We start from the raw sequence: 20,833 nt of genomic DNA, 5'->3' as shown, positions 1-20,833 counted from the left end.
TGCTACCTTTACACCACGAAAGGAGGTAGAAAATACCTCATAAACTGTTTTATTTCTCGAAGCATATCTAACGAACATTCTGTTTCAGTCTATGTGCGCATTAAAACTGATTACGAAACAGCCACAGTTATCCAATATATTTGTATTTTGAGTTCTGCAATGTTTGCCACATGTAACATGCACAGTCAATTTTCTACGTAACTTCCACAAGAATTACTAAGCTGTGTATTGCCAGGACAGCGGAACTGCCTGCAAGTTGGATCCACCTGTTGGGAAATTGTTATTTGTTACATTCCGTATAAACTTTAGGCGAATGAGGAAATGCCCAATAAAACTACTAAATGATATTTGAACAGAAGTGTATAAGGGAGGCTAACGCGAGGGTCGTACCGAAAGTAATACAAAAGTTGACGTAACTTTTTTTGTTAAAGGATATAAATCGTTCGAATTCCACTATTACTATAGGGGCTCTTCTCTATACAAGCATCGTGTTCACTCGCATTCAAAATTAAGTGAATAAACTTTCTTAGCCAAAAAGATTTAAAAAGAATTTGCCTCGAAATGGATTTGGTGGAGTATTACTTTGAATTCTGAATCAGTTTTTAAATTGTTGCTACGAAATGTTATCGGTTTGTATTAGTTTTAAAGAAATTAAATAATGAAGAATCTGCATGGATGGATGTGTTTTTTGTATTGTGAAAAACAAAAACGATAGTACCTAGTACCATCAAATTTTGAATAATGTAATCCTCAACCAGAGCATGTGAACGTGGAAGTCCGATTTTTGAATTTGTTTCATTATCTGTTTACAATTTTATAAATCTTTAACGAATTTTTAATTAGCAAACTCAACGATTGTGTTTTTTTGACATACAGTGACAACACTGTAAGCTAAAAACACTTTTATCCCTAGCTAGCGAAACTGTCTATCGGAAATTCTAAAGATAAGCTGTTTTCAAATAGTTTTAGCCCAAAGGAACATTAGTGCAAATGCTCTCGAAACATGTATGTGTATGTAAATGGGGGGGAAGGGGGACACCCTTTGCGGGTAATATAAAATCTAAAAGCTTTCACTCCCCCCCCCCCTGTTGTTGACTATTTTAGATTTCGAAAACTTACTTTCTGACTTCATTAGACAGTAACAGGGTAGTATATATATATTGCATAGTAAAAAGCATTATTATGAAAGACACAAGTTATTTGCAAGTGGTCTGCAAGAAATAAAAAATAGTTGTACAAAAGAACCGTCAAGGACCTTTTGGTCAAGTATCATGTTGGACACAGAGCAGTAGAAACCATACTGAAGAATATGTGGCATAATATGGCAGTAATACCTTAATAGAATTGACATGTAAATATTTATTTCTTACGCTTCTGTAATGGTCGAAGGTAGCCTTGAAGGCCAGCTAAGATGAGGAAGACCCCAGAACTAAAGAACAGTAATGTGTTGAATTCCACTGCCATTGACGACAAGATTGCCAAGAGGAAACTGTCTAAGTTTGGATTTTCAAATTTACATACTGTTACGAAATGTACAGGCGCGGTAAGATGGCTTCCCCGCAAAGCAGTTTTAGGGTTGCCATAAAATAGCAAAGAGGGTAGGATTGCCACATTTGGCGAGAAATCGCCCATTTGGCGATATACCTTGGACATATGGAGAACTTTCTGGAACGAATTCTTACCGGTTTAGTCCAGAATGTTCTCGAAAGCCAAAAGCTATATAAACCTTGCTGGCACGCAGTCAGTTAGTGTGTCTCAGTGTGTGTTTCTCGTCTAGCGAGCTGATAGTCAGTCACTGAGCGAGTGTCTCGAAGTCTAGCGCCGAGGTGGTCGTCGAGTGCATCGAGAGGGTCTTTTAGTGCATCGCAAATTAGTGCATCGTCGAGTTTTGTCTTAGACTATGCTGAGTCGAGAGCAATACTCTTGTGTACCGTCGAGTGCATCGTGTGGAGAGTCTCTAGAGTACGTGGAGTTCCGAGAACAACCAAGCAGAGTTGGGAGCTGTACTCGGGTGCTTTGCAGTGAAGCTGTCTCCACCGTTATTGCCTGACAGTGTGAAGGCTGTGTCACTGATTGTTCCAACGTGTTTATAGTAGATCTCCGACGACTGTAAAAAGTGTTATTAGAGCTGTCCTGATTAAAATTGGCTAAATAAAGTGTGTTTCGATACTTCATCAAGTGTGGTCGTCATTCACTCCAAATCCCCAAATCCCGCACGAACGTGAACGAAGAAAATAACGCAACAACTGGTGTCCGAAAAGGAAAAACGTAACAATACCATACAACTGCCGAACAAATGATGATTGCAAAATGAAATAAAATAAAATAGCTTTTCAAATGCTTATTAGATTCTTAACAAAAGTGATGTAGTATGAAATATGTGTATACTTGATCTCTGGCATTATTCATAAAAACCTTTGCAATAAAAATGTTGACCACGATAATTGAGATTTAAAAAAAAATCTGAAACTTGTTAATTTATGCATCTGAGGGGAATACCACAATCATGGCTCCAAAGGAAAAAAAAAAAAAAAACTTAATTCTAAAATTCCAGATTATTTATTTAATATATAACTTTTTTTGCAAAAAAGTAACTACTTCATTCAGAGCTTAAATTGCGTCGGAGCCTACCGGAGCCCAGCTCCGGTACTTTTCGGTTTTCCAGATAAATTATAATTTCAGCCGGAGCCCTAAATGAAAGGGCTCCGGCACTTCTTTTATGTAAGGGTGTCAGGACTTGTGTTTCTCTTGATTTGCTTTGGAAACATGAATGATCCTGAATAAGAACAGGGAGCTTACTCAAGCTATGTTCAAGAATATGTGAAGTAGACAACACAAGCAGGAAGGGTATACGAAACCCTTTACTTTCAATACTTTACAGGTACTTCCGAACTTCGGAATACAGAGACCAACCACTTGTGGTCTGAACGTAAGAATATAAAACTACTAACTAAAAGCTAACTTTGAATTAGTATACAAATGCCTAGCACTAAGACTGGCCTTTATTTAAAAGGGGGTATGTATGTAGTACGCCGAGCTGCTGAAACTACCATACGTTTGCAAATATCAAGAGGGCTAAACCTCTGACCTTAAAGGCAACCAGCAACCGAATGAAAACTCGTGAAACTGCAGTGGCAAGCGGCTTGCTTCCTAAAACTCCTTCTCTCTCCCGCTTGGCAAAAAGCCACAACTTAAGTACTTGAACGTTAGCAAGACAATTTGCATAAACAAGTTAAAGCATTTAATTCTGGCCGGAACTAGAAAATAAGAAGTGATAGTACAGTTTTAAAATAAAAGAAAAGTTAGTAAAACTTAGGATCCTTAAAAGGGAACCACAATTTTAGCATATAAAATTTGGTTTTAATAGTCAAAATGCCTTAAAAATCAATTCTAACTTCTAAATGCACGTCTGTCTTTCCCTCGCACTCAAGCCTTGCACAGAGGTTGATACTTTTAAGGAAAGAAAAGCCCCCCCCCCCACAGTCATATCTCAAAGGCTTATTCTCCAGGATATTCAATGAATTTATGAGAGGGGGTAAATTTTGTATTCCTCCTTCGAAGGACTAAAAGTGATACCCTGGTTGTGAACGTTCCACGCTAGTAACTTCCTAGAGCTCATGTAGACTCTCTGAATGATGTAACCAAACGGAGGGACCGTTGCTGTCGCTGTACAGAGAAGTTTGACATATTCAGGAAAATTGCTTCAGGGAAACTTTCTCCTTGACGGCTAGAATTATATCGACAGGGCATCGCGATCAGAAAGTCTTCAACTCTTCCCTCTTTATTTTCAAAGTTATACTTTTCCGTTAAATTTCTTTCCATATCCTCATACTGTTTTTAGAATTCTCACTATTCTCCTTAGTGGAGCTTTAATCGTTTCATCTTTTTTCTTTGTGTGCTTCAAAAAACGGTCATCCCTTGAAATAGTACATTATGCGTACAATCAGGGCTTAAACTCAGATGGAGATCGGCTGAGCTGCTTCTTAGCATCTAAGGTGAATTGTAGTTCCAGCCGATGCCCCAAATAAGACGAGGTCATAAAAGGACGAATACTTTTTTTTCTATTTAACTATTTAAAATTAATTTAATAATTCATTAGATTTCTCTTTATCTCTTTACACTTTTCTTAATTATAATTAATTATGATTAATTAATTAATATTAATCTGAATTTAAATTTATTGTTTAATTATTTTAATTTTTAGCTATTTAATTTTTTCTCCTTCCTCACAGTCTTGCGTAGGTTCTAAGTTTAGAAATAAGCCCTGACTTCATTTGAAGTTAACAAACAGGCGTGGAGGAAGAGAAGGTATGTTGCAACATTTAGAAAATTACCGCAATTTTATTAACTGAGAATATTCGATTCTTGGGTACTTAGTATTAACGCAAGTACCTTAGTTCAAAATTAAAAACGTTTAAATTTACTTATCGAGTGCAAGTTGGTGGTTTTCACAACTTTTTTTTTTAAAAAAAAAAGATTCTCATACTATCGATATTTATTGTAAGTTGGCAAATATTATCAATAGTTGAAAAGGAAATATAGTAGTTTTAAATATAAATTTTAATTATTAAATAAGTATTACTTTAGTAATAAAACAAATTTCTATGTAATTCTTGTGTGCATTTCTTCTCCCCAAGTGTATAGAGATCTTAAAACCAGAGAATTGCAGAAACAAGGCATTGCGACAACTTCGGTAACATCGGCTACCTACCAAACACTTCTCGTTATTTACAGATTTTGCGTCAAAATGCTGTGTTCTCTAAAGAAATTTTACCGCAGTTTCTTCTATCGCTGGCAAACTGCAAAAGCGCATATTTAAAAATCAAAGCATAAAATATCAAAATTTGTTTATAAATTTCGTTAGAATGCAACAAAATGAACGCATGCGAAAAGTGATTTTGCTTGACTGAAGTATTGTTATGAGTATGTTGCCAGAGTCTGACACATTCTGAAAATTTAGCGATTTCTATCAAGTAGGTTACAATAACACTTAAAAGGTGACTCTTGTTTGATTTTAGCTTATTAATTAGGAATAATTCATGTGGATGACTCCTGTTTGATTGGCGACTAGTAAATTTGTAACGAGTCTATATGCACTGCCAACTAATAGACATGATAAAGATTCCGTTGATTAACCCGTTCAGGACCAGCGTCACGTATACGCGACACAAAAATTCCACTCCTACCAGCCCAGCGTCCCGTATACGCGACGCAACGATTCTGCTCCTACGAGACCAGCGTCGTGTATACGTCACATTAAAACGGAACGATTTATTTGAATTTTTAAAAGCCAGTAAATGGAGCTAAGTGGTAATTGTTTTCACATGGCTTGATTCATACGACATTTGACCTTCAGGTACTGGCATTAGTTTCTGTTTTGTGCCTCTGGTTTTGAAAGATTTATTGAAATAAACAAACTGGAAATTATGGCTCTTTATAAGTGCGCCTGCGAATTAAAGAGGCACAGGCGTTTTTGTTTATTTTGTTAGGATTTTCCTTTTTTGTATTTATTTTGAAAATTGACAAGCTTTCTTCGTTAATTAAAAAGTAAAATTACAACATTATTACAGAAGGAGAAAGACTATCAGCTTTCTCGACGCTTAATGAGTCTTGCTCGCATTTCTAAGGAAACAGCCTTTGGTTTTCTCACTCGATTTAATAGGTTATTATATATAATGCCTTGAATGGTCATTATATATCATGACACAGGCATTATATTTTAGTATACAATACCTTTACTTTACATATCACTACATAGTATAAAACAAAGTCGCTTTCTCTGTACCTATATCCCTATGTATGCTTAAATCTTTAAAACTACGCAACGGATTTTGATGCGGTTTTTTTTAATAGATAGAGTGATTGAAGAAGAAGGTTTATATGTATAATAACATCCATTAAATAGTGGAGAAATACTGTTATTTTTGAGGTTTCTAATGTGATGTCGTAAATAATTACATTTTTTCCGTTTGCAATGCAAACGCAGGCTGAACCCTACGAGATTTATCAAAATAATGTACTAAGTACAGGGGTTGGACAAAAATATGGAAACACCTTTAAAAAAACATGTTTCTTTGCTTAATATGGTGTAGGAACCCGTCGGCATCCAAAACAGCTTGCAGACTTCTCGGAATGGATAAATACAGTTCCTGTATGTTTGCCGAGGGAATATTATACCATTCTTCCTGCAAAATGGTGGCAAGTTCAGATAACGATGTTGGCGGTGGATAACGAGAACGCACTTTCCGTTCCAATGTAGACCACAAAGGTTCGATAATATTCAGGTCTGGTGGCCAGGGGAGATGGGACAACTCATCCTCGTGCTCAGAAAACCAGTCCTGGACAATGTGAGCTGTGTGAACAGGGGCTTTGTCGTCTTGGAAGACACCATCACCATCGGGGAACAAAGTTTGTACCATGGGATGAACTTGATCGGCCAAAATGTTCACATAAGTCTTGGCAGTCATGTGCCCTGACACAGTTATCATGGGGCTAGCAGAGAACCACGATATAGCTGCCCAAACCATAACAGAACCCCCGCCATGTTTCACTCTTGGCAACAAGCAGTCTGTATTATAGGTTTGAGATGGCGTTCTCCAGACGTAAACTCGGCCAGAAGTGGGAAACAATGTGAAAGAAGACTCGTCAGACCATATTACTCGCTTCCACTGATCTATAGTCCAGGCTTTATGACTTAAACACCACCTTTTCCTGTTACGGGCATTAGCATCACCGATGAGTGGCTTATCAATTGCAGCACGGCCAGCAATTCCCTGCTTATGAGCTCCCTTCTAATTGTTTTGGTATTCACAGGATTCGGTAACAGAACATTCATTTCAGCAGTAACTTTTGCAGCTGTGGTCTTCTTATTTTTCGTCACAATTGCCCTTAATGATCGTCTGTCGCGATCACTCAGGACGCACTTTCGTCCGCGCTGTGATTTAGCAGATGATGTTTTTCCGCTTTTCAAATATGCGGAATAAATCTTCGATACAGTACCTCTTGAAACACTAAACACCTCGGCTACCTTGCTTACGGAAGCACCTACCATACGTGCTCCAACAATTTGCCCACGTTCGAAGTCTGTTAACTCATAGAGACATAATGCAATGACAACCTCACATAACAGTACTCCGACAACAACTGAACTGTTTAGCACATTTACGAAGTTGTACAGGTGGCGTCAGTAGTAGTCAAAAACGCCGGCGCCACCTACATATTTCATTTTTGTCCATCCGCTGTATTGTACATGTTGAAAAGGTCTACAGATTTAAAAATTGCGGGACGTAGCGTTTGCGGCGGTACCGGCCGGCCGGGGCGGCGGGAGCGTGCCTATAAATAGCGCGTCGGAGGCCGCGGTTCTCCCTATAGCACTTTGCATTTAGCAGCGATCGGACGCATTTATTATCGGAGCTCTCTAGCGAGGAAAATAACAATATTCTTAATAAAAACGTGCTTTTCAGCGCGACAACGTATCAGTTAGGCAATCACTGTACTACGCATTCACTAATGACAAGAAAGCTGTGAACGTTGTATATAAAGACATTCTGTAATATATTAATTGTTGTAAAAATAAAATAAATAGGTAAAAATGTAAAAAGTAAATAAACAAAAATGTAGTGTATGAATTTAGATATTCCAAAGATAGCAGGAAATCTTCATGGTATAGGGAAAGGGGAATTGTTTTACTCCAAATTTAACGCGTGCGGGCCACGGGCAGTAATGAATAAATCAAAACTACTGGATCGATTTTAATCATTTTTTTCAGTGAGTGACATAGGCTATATATTTTACACCCGTTCGAAGCCGGAGCGGGTCGCTAGTAATGTATATATTGACGTGATCAGTAATGGCTATCCCGCCAGTGGGGGTCTTTCTTTGATCACTTTTCGGTCATCGTGGACGCTGTTTTCGATTTAGAAAAACAGGAAGTTTTCGAATATAAACCTGATGTCACACAGGGTTTGAGGATGAAATATTTCTGAGTATCTTTTGAAGAAGTTTTGGCACATGTGATGGGGTTATATTGTGATGGGGTTATATATCAGTTTCATTCCGTTAGCCATGACTAAGAGACCTTACTTAAAAATTTGTCCAAAATCACCTGACACTCCACCTTTCGGTCTAACTGGAAGACAGTTTCCGAAAATTAACGTTGACGGAAAAGGTAATAAAGGTAGGAGAAGATGCGTTGTGTGTGCTAAAACCAAAGAAAGCAAAAGCAAACAATGTATTTTGAGGGCGAAATATGCAATGTAGGACTGTATGTCGTCGATCCTTGTTTTGAATTATTTCACACAGCAGAATTTTGAAATTAGAATTTAATTACCTACAGGTAATTCTTGTTTATTTTTTTTTTTAAATTTCATATTTGTAAATTTTTTTCGTGTTTAACCCTTTCAGGGGCGGTGGTTTCGCCTTGAAACCGCATTTTCAACATTTTTTTTTTAATTTAGAATTTTTTTTTTTTTTTTCTCAAAACCGCTGCTAAAATTAAATTACTTCTTAAAGCTGATAACAGATGACAGCAGCAAACCTTTCTGGGCATCCATTAATTGATACGAATCATTCAAAAATAGCCTCTTTTGCACACTACTCTTTTTGACCCATTTTAAATGCAAAAAACCCCACAATATATTTTATAAGCAGGCATTAATGAGTAATGAAATGTCCTTAGTTCACAAAAAAAAAAAAAAAAAAAAAAAAAAAGTAATGGAACCTTTTTAAATTTGAATCTTTTCATTGCGGTTGCAGTATGAAACCACGTCCCCTCTGGGACATCGAAGAAATGATTTTTTGCGCAGTTGCGAGATTTTTTGCAGTTGTGTTTATTGCTTTCGGATCACTGCTGTAAACAGTTGCACAATATCTTCATTTGAGTGGCTTCAAAGATGAGGATTTATGGAGTTTTTGAGAGAGGGAAAACATTTCTTAATTTTTACAGAGACACAGAGCACACTGAAAAACACTCGTAGTTGCGTTTTTATTATGCTTCTCTTAGCGGTCGCTTTTCTCATGCTTCTAGTTCATAGTAAAATAATTGTATGCATCTTAATTTATTTTATTTTACATATAACTTTCTTAGTTTTAAACATAATTTTTAAAAATATTTCATAGTTTTATGCAAGTAATTTAGTGCATTATTAGTTACTTTTTGTCTCATACTTTTTTTGTTTCCTGTTTTAAATTTTTTATTTATAATTAAAAATGCGTGTTTATGCAAATATTACTTACTTCATTAGTTGGTCAGTAATTTACTAGTATAATCTGCAATTTGGGTTACGTTTAGATACTTTTCAGCAAAGTAAAGATAAATAAGCAAATGTTCAGTCTTAAGTGCTCTAGACGGGCGCTGTTTTCAACGCGAAACCGGTCCCCTTTCCATAAAGGGGGACGAAAAAAATTTTTTTAAACTCATTTATGTTGTCTATAGTACCACTGCATGTCATTATGCTTACTTTTTCATAACTTTTAAAAAATCATAACATTGCGGCCCTGAAAGAGTTATAGTAGTTATTTCTGTGTGTATAGTTATGATTTTAGTATTTTGCCTGTTTATTTCTATCAATGTGATATTCTTTAAAGTAATACACATTAAAAACAAGTACATTAGGTTGATCTTTACAATATGGTAACTGGTAGTTCGGCGACATTTTGGGGGCGATAAAGGTTACTACCTGGCACTTTGGTAATAATGTGAGCAGTACTCAGTTCCGATTACGCATTATTTTGTGTGAGGGAAATGAGAGATCATGGGATATGTCATGTGATATTAATGGACGAATTACGGTTCTTTAATCGGAAAAGGGGGGAAATCGGGAAAAAATCTGGAAATTTTGTATTTGGCTTTATTCTGTGTTGTGTGAAACAGTGTTCGTGAATTTTTGGATCCCATGGCCCTAACTAAAGTGAATTCGAAATGGGTATTTAGTATTTATGTATGTATTAATTTAATGTATGTGCTCATTTATATTTTAAGTAGTGTTTTTGAATTTAATTATATTTTAATTAAATGATAGTTATTTTGTGAATTTTATGTTTGTAGGAAATTGGTATACGTTTTAGTTGAAGTAAACGTGCATGGAAATAATATAAATATCTGACATATATGTTCTTTTTACCGGGTTTAAAGATTGAGAAAATTGTCATGTATTTTCGTGAAATTTTTCTAATTGAGAAAAAAGCAGTGTACATGGATATAATGAAGAGTGTGCGCAATGCCATTTTTGTGCAATTCTGGGATGTTTTTTTAAGTAAAAATAAGTCGGTGTGTACATGGTTTAGTGATATTTTAATTAAATGATAGTTATTTTGTGAATTTTATGTTTGTAGGAATTTGGTATACGTTTAAGTTGAAGTAAACGTGCATGGAAATAATTTAAATATTTGATACTAAGTATTTGTAATGCTTGCGGTATGAATTCGTTGGTGACGTGTATAATGTAATAGATGATTTAGAGGTAAAAGTTTTTGGATATTTTATTTATTTTATATGTGAAATGTTCATATTTGGAAAGGGTAAATACTTTTTCGCAATCAGGTAATTTCATATATGTTCTTTTTACCGGGTTTAAAGATTGAGAAAATTGTCATGTATTTTCGTGAAATTTTTCTAATTTATGAGAAAAAAAGCAGTGTACATGGATATAGTGAAGAGTGTGCGCAATGCCATTTTTGTGCAATTCTGGGATTTTTTTTTAAGTAAAAATAAGTCGGCGTGTACATGGTTTATGTGTATGTGTTATTTTTAAAAACGCGTAAGGAGTATGGTATTGTGCACTTTTCCCAATTTTGCAGTGAATATTTGTCATGATTAAGCAGTTTTGTTAGATAAAATTTCGAGCATAAGCGTAATTCGGCTAGTAGATAAAAAGGAAAAGAAACATGTCTTTACTTCGTGAAAACAAAATGGCGGCGGGAAAAAAAAAAGAGGGTTGCTGTAGGAGAGTTGGGCGCCAAATTTTCGCCATAAAAACTCCAAGTTACCATAATGTAAAGATCAACCGTACATTAAATACGTAACCCGAAAAATTGAAGTGATAACATCAAAATGCTGATTTTATACGATTTTTTTTTTTTTTTTTTTTTGTAAAATTAGGCTTAACTGCTGAAAATGCGCGGGCCAGTGGCAATGATCCATTTCAGCGGGTCCGGTCTCGTGACTGCGCTTCGTTCTCTCGGCGCTGGTCCTTGGGGTTAAATAAAGTTATTGGCATTTTTTTAAATATAAAGCTATATCATATAATAAGGAAGAAATCATACCATAAAGGGAAAATGCATATTAAATTTATAATGCCTGGAGAGATAGATGATCGCATTGAAGAAAGATGTTCAAAGTACATGTCTTATTCAAAATGAAGTGTCATGGATATGGAAATCTCATAGGTATACTAAATTTTGGAATTTGTGCCTAATATAAAAGTTGTAGCGATATACCAAGAACAGCCATCATAATTAAAATAAAATTTTCGTAGTTAGAATCTGTGATTTTGTTTCCGAAAACTTTATATTTGTAAAATTAAAAATGAAATAAGACAAAAAATATAAATCTAATAACTACGTGGTCTCCGCTTCGAAGTCCATACAGTGTAGACGCCAGATCATCTGTAGATGACTTACAAGACCGCAACATGTGGCTGGACTGGCTATAATGCTTACAAAAAAAAAAAAAAAAAAAAAAACTGCAAGCAGGTGGAGTCTCCTGAGCATAAACTTTGATTATGAGATCACAAACTCTTATTAGCTTTACAAACACAAATTCAAAAGGACTTACTTCAAAAGATAACTTTCAATATTTCCGATAATTCTAACTATCATAGTGTTATAGTTTATACAAAAAAGTATTCTTCTTGGAACCACTTCTTACCCACCACTGGAAAAATATGAATTCAATAAAACAGCTTAACAGGAAATTATTCTGGATGATTCAGTATGTGCTTTGCCATTGAACTTCTTTTTTTAATACAGTGATTTGATTTGCTCAATAGCTACACAACTGTTCCTATTCCCAGTATGTGAATTGCAAAAACATGCTCAGTTAACAACTTGGATCAAATTTAAGACCATTTCATAGGCTGTTTTTTGGAAACCTCTTTTTTTGCCACTGAAAAATTCAAAACAGACAAGATGCAGTTTAGAAGTTTTAAAAGTGTATTGAGTTGAATCTGGTGTTTTAAGACTAATGATTTTAAAGAAATTCATTCAAATGAATACAGCAAGTCACAATTGAATAATTTCTCAACAGGAGGGATTATTTTCAGGAATGAATTCAGAATCAAATTACAAAATATAAAAAAGTACAAAAACACCCATGTAGTTAACAAGCTGCGCAAAACCTGAAATCAGTAGATATAACTACTATTCAACAACAATCTTATCGCTTAGCCATTTACAGGTTCCTGGGAAGTGAAACATTGATGATGAAGTATGACATTGCATGCTATAGCTTCTTTACAGGAAAAGTAGAAGAAACTTCAGACAGTGTTATTAGGTTCATGAGCTGTAACATATTGTCGTTAAATCACTAATGAGTTATCTTTCTTCGACGCAGTAATTATGAGTATGCCATACAAGAAGTTTCTATTCTAAAAAAATTGATTAACAACCTGTGACCAAGGCTGTGGAGTCTGAATCGGAGCTGGAGTCGCTAAAAACAGGTCGACTCTGACTCCAGTTTTTGTTGGACAGTTTGAATTTGATATGAAATTAGAATGAATTAAAAACAAATTAATGACAAGCCAAGTTATTTTTATTTATGGATTACATACAAAAATAATTATTTTCTATTTTATTGACATATTAATAAATATAAGGGAGGAGGATGTAATATTTGCAATTAGTGATTAAACAGATTCATTTAGTTAAAAATCTCACTGGTAAATTTAGATAAGCAGCATATTACGTATTTCCAGCGTCATTCTGACTAGAGGGCGCTGCGTTCGTCCTAATAGTCAGTGGCAGGCAGGATACTAAAGGTGTAAGATGTGGAAGGCAGAGATGCCTAATAATATATCTCTAATTGATTGAAATTTTCGTATATTTTCTTGTAAATAAGTGTTGTTATTGTTTGCAAAACCTCTTATTATCTCTTGGATGCACCATTAGTCTCACAGAACCATTAGATGCAAAACAGCACTAGCAGCAAGAACTCCCAAAATTGATGCCATTCTTAGGAAGCGAGCAGGAAAATGAGCAATTATTGATCAAGCAACGCGATAAGAAAGTACATGTTTGATGATAAAGAGGATGTTAGAATTAAGAACTTTTTTTGAAGATGTAGATAACCCTAATGTTTCACTAACATAACGACTGTGGAATGATCTTGAAAAACTGGAAACTCTTCTTTCTACACCATATATAGCCACAAAAAAGCTGCAATCTGAAGAATCAACAGGAGATGATAATGGAAGAACGTGATGTTTGTTCTTTCTGAAATGGAGGGTTTATTGTAGAAGGAATCATTTCTTCAATGAAGAAAAGAGAAACTAGTTTGCTTGACAATGAGATCTTGCTGGGTTCAATATATGTAGATTCGAAACATCTAATTTCCTTGGATGACGAACAAATTAAGAAGGCAAAGTAAGCCATCTATGAACTTTCATTAAGAATGAAATTATTCTCAGAACAATTGGAGAATTCGAATCAGGACAGCAAACTATGTAGACATTGCATTTGAGTCTCTATCATCCTCTTCCAGTGACGAATTAGATTTTGAGAAATATTTTTAGATAATATTGAAAAGGCTAAGGCCAAGCGAATGAAAATAAAGAACCAAGAGCCTTTAGACATAAAAATGAAAAAATACAAACAAGATTTCTACACGGCATTTGAACTAAAGCAATACGATTGCGCTTGCAAAATACCTCTTTTAGAACATGTAAAAATCTATCATGAAAACTTAAAAGAAGTAGCCCTAGCAGTAATAGCTCTTCGTCCTACTCAAGTTAGGGTGGAAAGAGTCTTCTCAGCTCTGACATTTATCAAATCAGATCTACGGCCCTCCAACAAAGAAGATATTGCCGAAGCTATACCATCTGCTTAGAAATAACTAATGACAGTTTTTTCATTTCGTGATAAATAATTTGCTATACCATCAGTGTTTTTCTGTAACATCTATTACTTCTTTTATATTAAAAAAATAAACTGTAACCCATGTGTATATAATAAATGAGGGAGTCGGAACCCTGCCTGCGACATTCTAAAATAAATATCTTTGCAGGTTCTATAAACTCCGAAAAGTTGATAAAATTGTTCACTTTTATATCTTCTGTACTTGTCCTGTATGTGCAACATAAGAATCGGACAATTTCACTTAGAGCTCTTTTTCTTTACAGAGATAACCCTGCATTTTTGTCATCATTTAATAACCCAATTAACTTGCTTGCATACAGTAAGGATATTTGTAATACCTCTTCCATAAAAATGGAAGTCAACAAACTTATTGTTTAGCACAACCTTGTTAACCATGAAACAATGAAAAATTAGTTACCAAGTTTCTACCAATTATTAACAGCCACTTATAATTAATACAACATATTATTAGCAGATTAAAGAGAAAGCACTTTATAAGTTTTTAATGCAAGAACAGTTTACTGAAAGTGATGGCAACTATCAATGCTTTGATAATAATGTTACTTTGCAGTTCATTTATATAAAAATGACAGTTTTGTATTAAGCCTTTAGTAATACTATACCTAAGGTCTGCAAAAGATTAATTTATTTGAAGTAAAATTAGACAAAGCTTACTAGAATTAGCAGAAATATTAAAAAAAGAATTTGAAAAATATGTACAGTACAAAGTCTTTAATCCGGACTTCGACGATCAATTTAAGATGGCATGCAGAAATTATAAAATTAAAAATATGAAATAAAGAGCAATTATGATCTAAAGGGTATCAAAATTTACAAAAAATAAAGCTTAATATTTGTTTACTTTTTTAAACATTTCTTTCAATGTAAGTTGTTTTAAGTTGCTTCGTTTTATGTGAATTCTATAAACAGACATAATTTTTTGTTCAGTTACAAAGTTCCGCTGTTCAAGTCGCTGTGCCGAGAATACAGACTAACTTGTCAATCGAAATTTTTTTTTTTTCACTAACCTCTCTGTCACTTTCTTCAGCCTAGGCGGATCCCATTAGAAGAGATTAAGGAATGACGCAATCTGCAACATTAACTGAAACAGATAATTAGATAATTTTATCCTAGCTTATACCATTCGTTATACATTAAACGCGCATGCGCAGAAAGTTTGTAGCTTTGAGGTCCGGATTATAGATCATTCCGGATTAAAGACTTTGCACTATACTTCCGTGTTGATAACCATGATAATCCTCATTTATGACTTCAAAAACACTAAATCTGATCATAATTTTTCCACATTTCTTTTTACTGTATCTGTTGGCAAACTAAGAAATAAAAATCGAGGATAGCCATGATGACAGTCATTATTCAAGTGAAACTTTCACAATCAGCTCTTTTTACCACACTCTCTCACACATGCAGGTTACCCATACACAGACTGCCCATAATGATAATTTACAGGAGACATCTGTAAAAATTAAGTGCCTAGTTTCTTGATTTTTTAAATAGGTTATCTACAAATGTCTTGAAAGAAATGATAAACTGAGTTTAAATGCTATACCGCTTCATTCCAAATATTGTTTCAATTACATGGATCCCAATTATTGTTACAGAATATCATTGCTCATTCGCCCCTTTTATTCAGATAAGTATTGTACTTTAATGCATATCAACTATTTCAAATACAGTACTTTTAATGTTATATAATAAGTATACTACTCAATAGCTGTTCACTTTCTTTATTGACTTTTAAGTTACTACATAGTTTTCACATCCCTACAGATACAAGTAATTTTTTTCACAACTGTAAATCTAATTTTATGATTTAACAATTTTAGGATCATAGTAGAAACTTTTAATGAAACTATTTCACTGTGTTGTGCGTGGAAATTAAAAGGGCATTTAATCTTCGCCATGCAAAGTTTCCTTGTCGAACATATACTCTCCAAGGCCGGTTCCAACACGTTGCAAATTGGTCACGTAGTCAGATATTTCCTTGATAGCCTCAACTTGCTCCTTCAAATACTCAGATTCCAAGAAGTCACACATCTGAAAATATACAATAAGAAATTAAATAGCCAATCCACATATGACAACTACCTCAGCAAATAACCAGCAATTCTGAAAACAAACATTGACTAGCCTCTCTAAAAGGATCATGTCTGCAGAAGATAAAAAGTTCTTCAGAACCACAGATAGTCATTTTAAAAGAGGATTTAGCATGCATTTTTATCTTAATATCACTACAATTTCTTCACAGACTATTTCGTAATTTTCAAGGGACACAAAATTAATATAAATTTTCCTAAAATTTTAATAGTATTAAAATAATCTGCATCCAGAGACATTTGTAAATTTAAAAACTAAACATTCTATCTGTGCCATAACATAGACAAAATGAAACAATCCAAAATATGTACGATGCTCAGAAATAATATCAAGTCAATTAAAAAATCATTTATTATAACAGAACTATGTTGGAAGACTACCATTTCCAATTAGTTATATACTACATTACATCAAGCATCTTCAGAGAGAAATTAATAGCTTTATGGATTCATTTCCTGTAATAACAGGCTAAAAAAAAAACACTAATTTAAAGGAACAAGCATCCTTTAACTAGCCAATTATTGCAATTCTAACAAAAAATTAAAGCTTTATTTACAGTACCTGATAAAGAAGGTACGTTTTCCCCCACAAATAACTGGTAATCAACTATGGAAAAGTAACTGTTAAAAAAAATCATAGAAATTCATTTTTATTATTTGATAAAGTAAGGATTTACACTGAAGAATTTTTACAACTATCACATCTGTCTTACTTTAGACCTATTTCTATCTTTTACTCTGCAAACCTTGATGATAAAAATTTTATTTGCGAATGCATTTATCCATTTGCTATGGCAGGAAATTCTGAAGGACTGCAATTTCAAACAAGACTTTATTAACTATTTAAAGAAACAGAAATAAATACATTATCTTTATATTATAGCACAGGAAAACAGGCAGTTTTCCTTTCTTGTCTAGAATATTAAATATACCTCTATTTTTGCTGAAAATAATACCTGTTTCAGTTATGTAATACTCAATAATAACTGGCTTATTTGAAACATAGTATATGATATGAACATCTAATCTTCCAATTTAGGAGCTAGCCTAAACATTTAACAAGATTATCATTCACAGTATTTCATCTTCCAAGGGTAAAAAATTCTTTTGTGTCACAATGATGAAGATGCTTAAGAATTTTTAAATGTGTAAGAACTACTACTAAAAGCTGAAATATTTTAAACATTATGTTTATTCAATTTAAAGATATTAAAAATCTTAATTCAAAATATAATTAAGGATATATATATTTAAATCAAATGGTAATTTGACACAATAAGACTCCCTCTTGTAGAAAACATCCAATTTAAATTATATTTAATATATTCTTTTAATTATTTTTTTAATCAAATCCATTCAAACAATTATTTTCATTAAATGAGCTAAAGATTTACTACTGTAGAAATTTACATACTTGAGCATCATTATGGGCAGTAGCAACAGCATGAAGATCAAGCAAGGACTGATTTACAGTCTTCTCCAATTCCAGAGCAGCTTTCATGGCATGTAGACCACTTACCCAATCTTCAACTGCTGGTTTCTAAACAGAATTGATGCTACATGAAAATTTAAGAATATACTGCAATTTTAAGAATAAAAAAAGATCTTGTTTACAGGAAATTCAGAAAAATATATGTAGCACTGGCTGTCAAAATTATCTTAAATTTCTATCAATTTTTTTGGGGTTAAAATACTACTAATAGTTTCTATACAACTTTTAACTTTTATGGGACACATACAAGAAGTAAAACATACCAGGGTATTTACAAGTCATCTCAATAGTAATTAAATTAGTAAAAGTAAAATTAAATGTGCCAAACTCTGGCAACCATGTGCAAAACCATTCATCCAGCAACTATATTCATAACAACCCTTCAAATCAGGCAATGTTTCCATTTTTGTATGCATTCTTTTTCGTTATCTTTCAATTCCCAATTTTTTATATAAAAAATTCATGCTTTCATTTTAGTACACATTATCCACAGGACTTGGCAATGTTATAATGAGCAGTAAACGTGATATTTATAGTGAACAGTAAAACAAGTCATTTTGGTTAACAATAGTTTTCAAAATCGCACCAAGGTCGTACCGTATATTAGGATTTTATTTATGATAGTTTTTGCCTTAAAACTTAGTTTTAAAATATGATATTTTATATGTGTAAATATATAGCATTTTAAAATATGAGAATTAGCCAGCAATGGATGAAACTATAGGTAAAGTGCAGAATTGCCTACTTATTTGTTTGGAGTTTTTCACAAGAGTAAGAAGAATTGGATTTTTGTCAATTTCCTTTTACTTTTTAAGTGAAAATAGGTCGATGCATACATAGATAAAGTCAAGGGAGTGCACAATGCCATTTTTGTGCAATTTTGGGATTTTTTTAAGTGAAAATAAGTTGATGTGTGTACCGAGTACGTGCAATTCTTAAAAATGTGCCAAGCAGTGGGTGATTCTGCATTTTTCCCGAAACTATTTCTACAGAAATACAGGATTTTGCTGAAATTTTTCTAAAGGAAACAGTGAGGAAAAAATGAGTTTCCTAGACAGTAACTGCTGCAGAGGTTAGCACAAAACCAAGTTTCTGCAATTCTCTCTCTCTCTCTTTTTTTTTTTTTTTTTTTTTAAACAAAAAGCAGAAAGTGCAAAAAAATTTAGAAGATATTTTAAACTTTCCAAAATTCTTTAGGATATTATTTGTAACTATAACAAATGCCTAACTCGGTAACATTACTTAAGCTTTAAGTCAGAATCCTTAAACAGCTTCCAGAAAGTCATGGACTTATGCAAGGACTATACTACCTTGCAAGAAGCTAAATTAACTGAACTTCAAGGCAAATAAATGCATGCATAAAATACCAATTTAGTTAATTTAATCTTCATTTCATTAGGTACATAATTATAAATTTTTCTTACCAAAAATGCTTAGTTATAACTGATGGGTATAAATCAATTCTTTTGCTTCTTTTATATGCTAAAATTTTACTTTTACTAACAAAAATAAAATCTGAAACACATTTACACATACAGATTTTTTAAATGTTCAACTATATGTCATTAAATTTTAAATTTACACATATAAGCACCAAACATTAAGATATAAATGAATGGACATTTTAATATCAACTGGCATTTACAAAGAGTGAAAAAGAGGTTCTGAAATAATAATAAACACATGTAGAAGTCCTGAATAATTCACATACTTTCCAAATTTACTATAATTGTGATTATGACTTAACAATTTACTATAATTGTGATTATGACTTAATCTTATTAATGAAGATTATGATCAAAACTTATACTTTAATTTAGTACACATGTATCAAATTACAATCGAGCTATTTTGTCATTCAATGATTTTTTAATCTTAATTTTAAGAAACATAAGAAATCTTATTAAATCTATTAGTTAAAATAAGATTACGATGCAAATATTAACTTAACATTTTAGATGGCTACATACAAGGATTTAAGTATAGAAAATGACAATCTGAACATAACAAAGCAAGCAAGTAAACGTTTGAGAAACAAACCTCTATGGCTTTAAGTACAATTCTACCTCCTCGCATGTTTTGATACTTCATCAGTTTTTCAGCATGTTCACGTTCTTCATCACTGCTTTTTTTGAAATATTTACGGAATCCAGGTAAAGCTACATCATCTCGATCAAAGTAGTAACTCTGAAAATATATTAGGGATATTACAAAATAAATTTATTAAAATCACATCTTTTGACACATATCCAATAAAAATATGTGATACACGGCTCTGGAAGAAAATACTACATTTATTTAAATCACGTTATCGCCTTTATGTAATTCACTCGCTCTCTCCGAATGTGCTAAAGTAAGAGGGTAACAATCTTCAGTCTGAAGAGAGAAGCAACTATATAAACTAAAAAAAATTGGTATTTTAATTTTATTAATTACTTCACAATTCTACACAAGTACTTCTTGTTTAGCATCTTTAATAGAATAACGGAATGATGCACCACAAGGAAAGCCGCAGAAGGTGATAAAATTTAAGACTGCAAAAGCAGCCACAACGGGTGATGAAAGTGAAGGATCGCATGTCCACACCATTTTGTATCACAGCTGCGTAGTTGCGCATTTTCTTCATGGCGCCATGCGGCAAAATGACCATTTAGAATGCAACATTATCTGAATATATAGCAAGTTTCAATTATAATTTCTTTTACACTGTTACTGAAACTAAAAACGATAAAACTTCAATACCTTTGAACGTATAAAGAACATACATCAGGAACATTCACCTCTTAATTTTAGTTCAATTATAAATTTATTTCCGTTAATACTAAGAGAAAAAGATCAATATATTTTTCAATTGCTAAGTCAATAAACATATGCTAAATATACATAAATAAAATTTACCATGGAGAGATACACGTAACTTGCATAGAGTTCCATATTAATTTGCTTGTTGATTCCTGCCTCACATTCTTCGTGGAAATTTTGTCTAACCTGACTTACTGCCATGATTCTAAATGAATTTTAACTGAAGATGAAACAAAATTTAATTTATGTAAAAAAAATTTCGTTAGTTAAGAGATGCCCGTTCAAACACTGTTGAAGCAAAGCACCATAATATGACGTAAATATCCGGATAATGGGTTTTTATAGGATTCGG

At 33.3% G+C, this 20,833-nt stretch overlaps 1 protein-coding gene across 1 annotated transcript; it reads right to left on the bottom strand.

Annotated features, from left to right (window-relative positions):
* Positions 1-15,802: 15,802 nt before the first annotated feature.
* Positions 15,803-20,790, bottom strand: LOC118183045 (soma ferritin-like). Its single transcript, XM_035352454.2, has 4 exons — positions 20,578-20,790; positions 19,720-19,866; positions 17,602-17,727; positions 15,803-16,128 (listed from the first exon to the last, which is right to left on the bottom strand). The coding sequence occupies exons 1-4, from the start codon at positions 20,680-20,682 to the stop codon at positions 15,982-15,984; spliced, it is 525 nt and encodes a 174-aa protein (XP_035208345.1). The 5' UTR covers positions 20,683-20,790; the 3' UTR covers positions 15,803-15,981.
* Between the last annotated feature and the right edge of the window lie 43 nt (positions 20,791-20,833).

The sequence above is a fragment of the Stegodyphus dumicola genome, chromosome 8 (genome assembly GCF_044657685.1).
Source record: "Stegodyphus dumicola isolate Sdum_Otavi_A_Nest chromosome 8, ASM4465768v1".
In the NCBI taxonomy this organism is placed as follows: domain Eukaryota; kingdom Metazoa; phylum Arthropoda; class Arachnida; order Araneae; family Eresidae; genus Stegodyphus; species Stegodyphus dumicola.
This window is presented reverse-complemented; position numbering and strand designations above follow the sequence as displayed.

What these genes read in the sequence shown, in the direction of transcription:
- LOC118183045 (XM_035352454.2), bottom strand. Translation starts at nt 20,682, where the DNA reads ATGGCAGTAAGTCAGGTTAGACAAAATTTCCACGAAGAATGTGAGGCA. An exon ending in GTTACGTGTATCTCTCCATG is followed by an intron (nt 19,867 to 20,577) that starts GTAAATTTTATT and finishes ATATATTTTCAG; the next exon opens with AGTTACTACTTTGATCGAGA. An exon ending in TTGTACTTAAAGCCATAGAG is followed by an intron (nt 17,728 to 19,719) that starts GTTTGTTTCTCA and finishes AATTCTGTTTAG; the next exon opens with AAACCAGCAGTTGAAGATTG.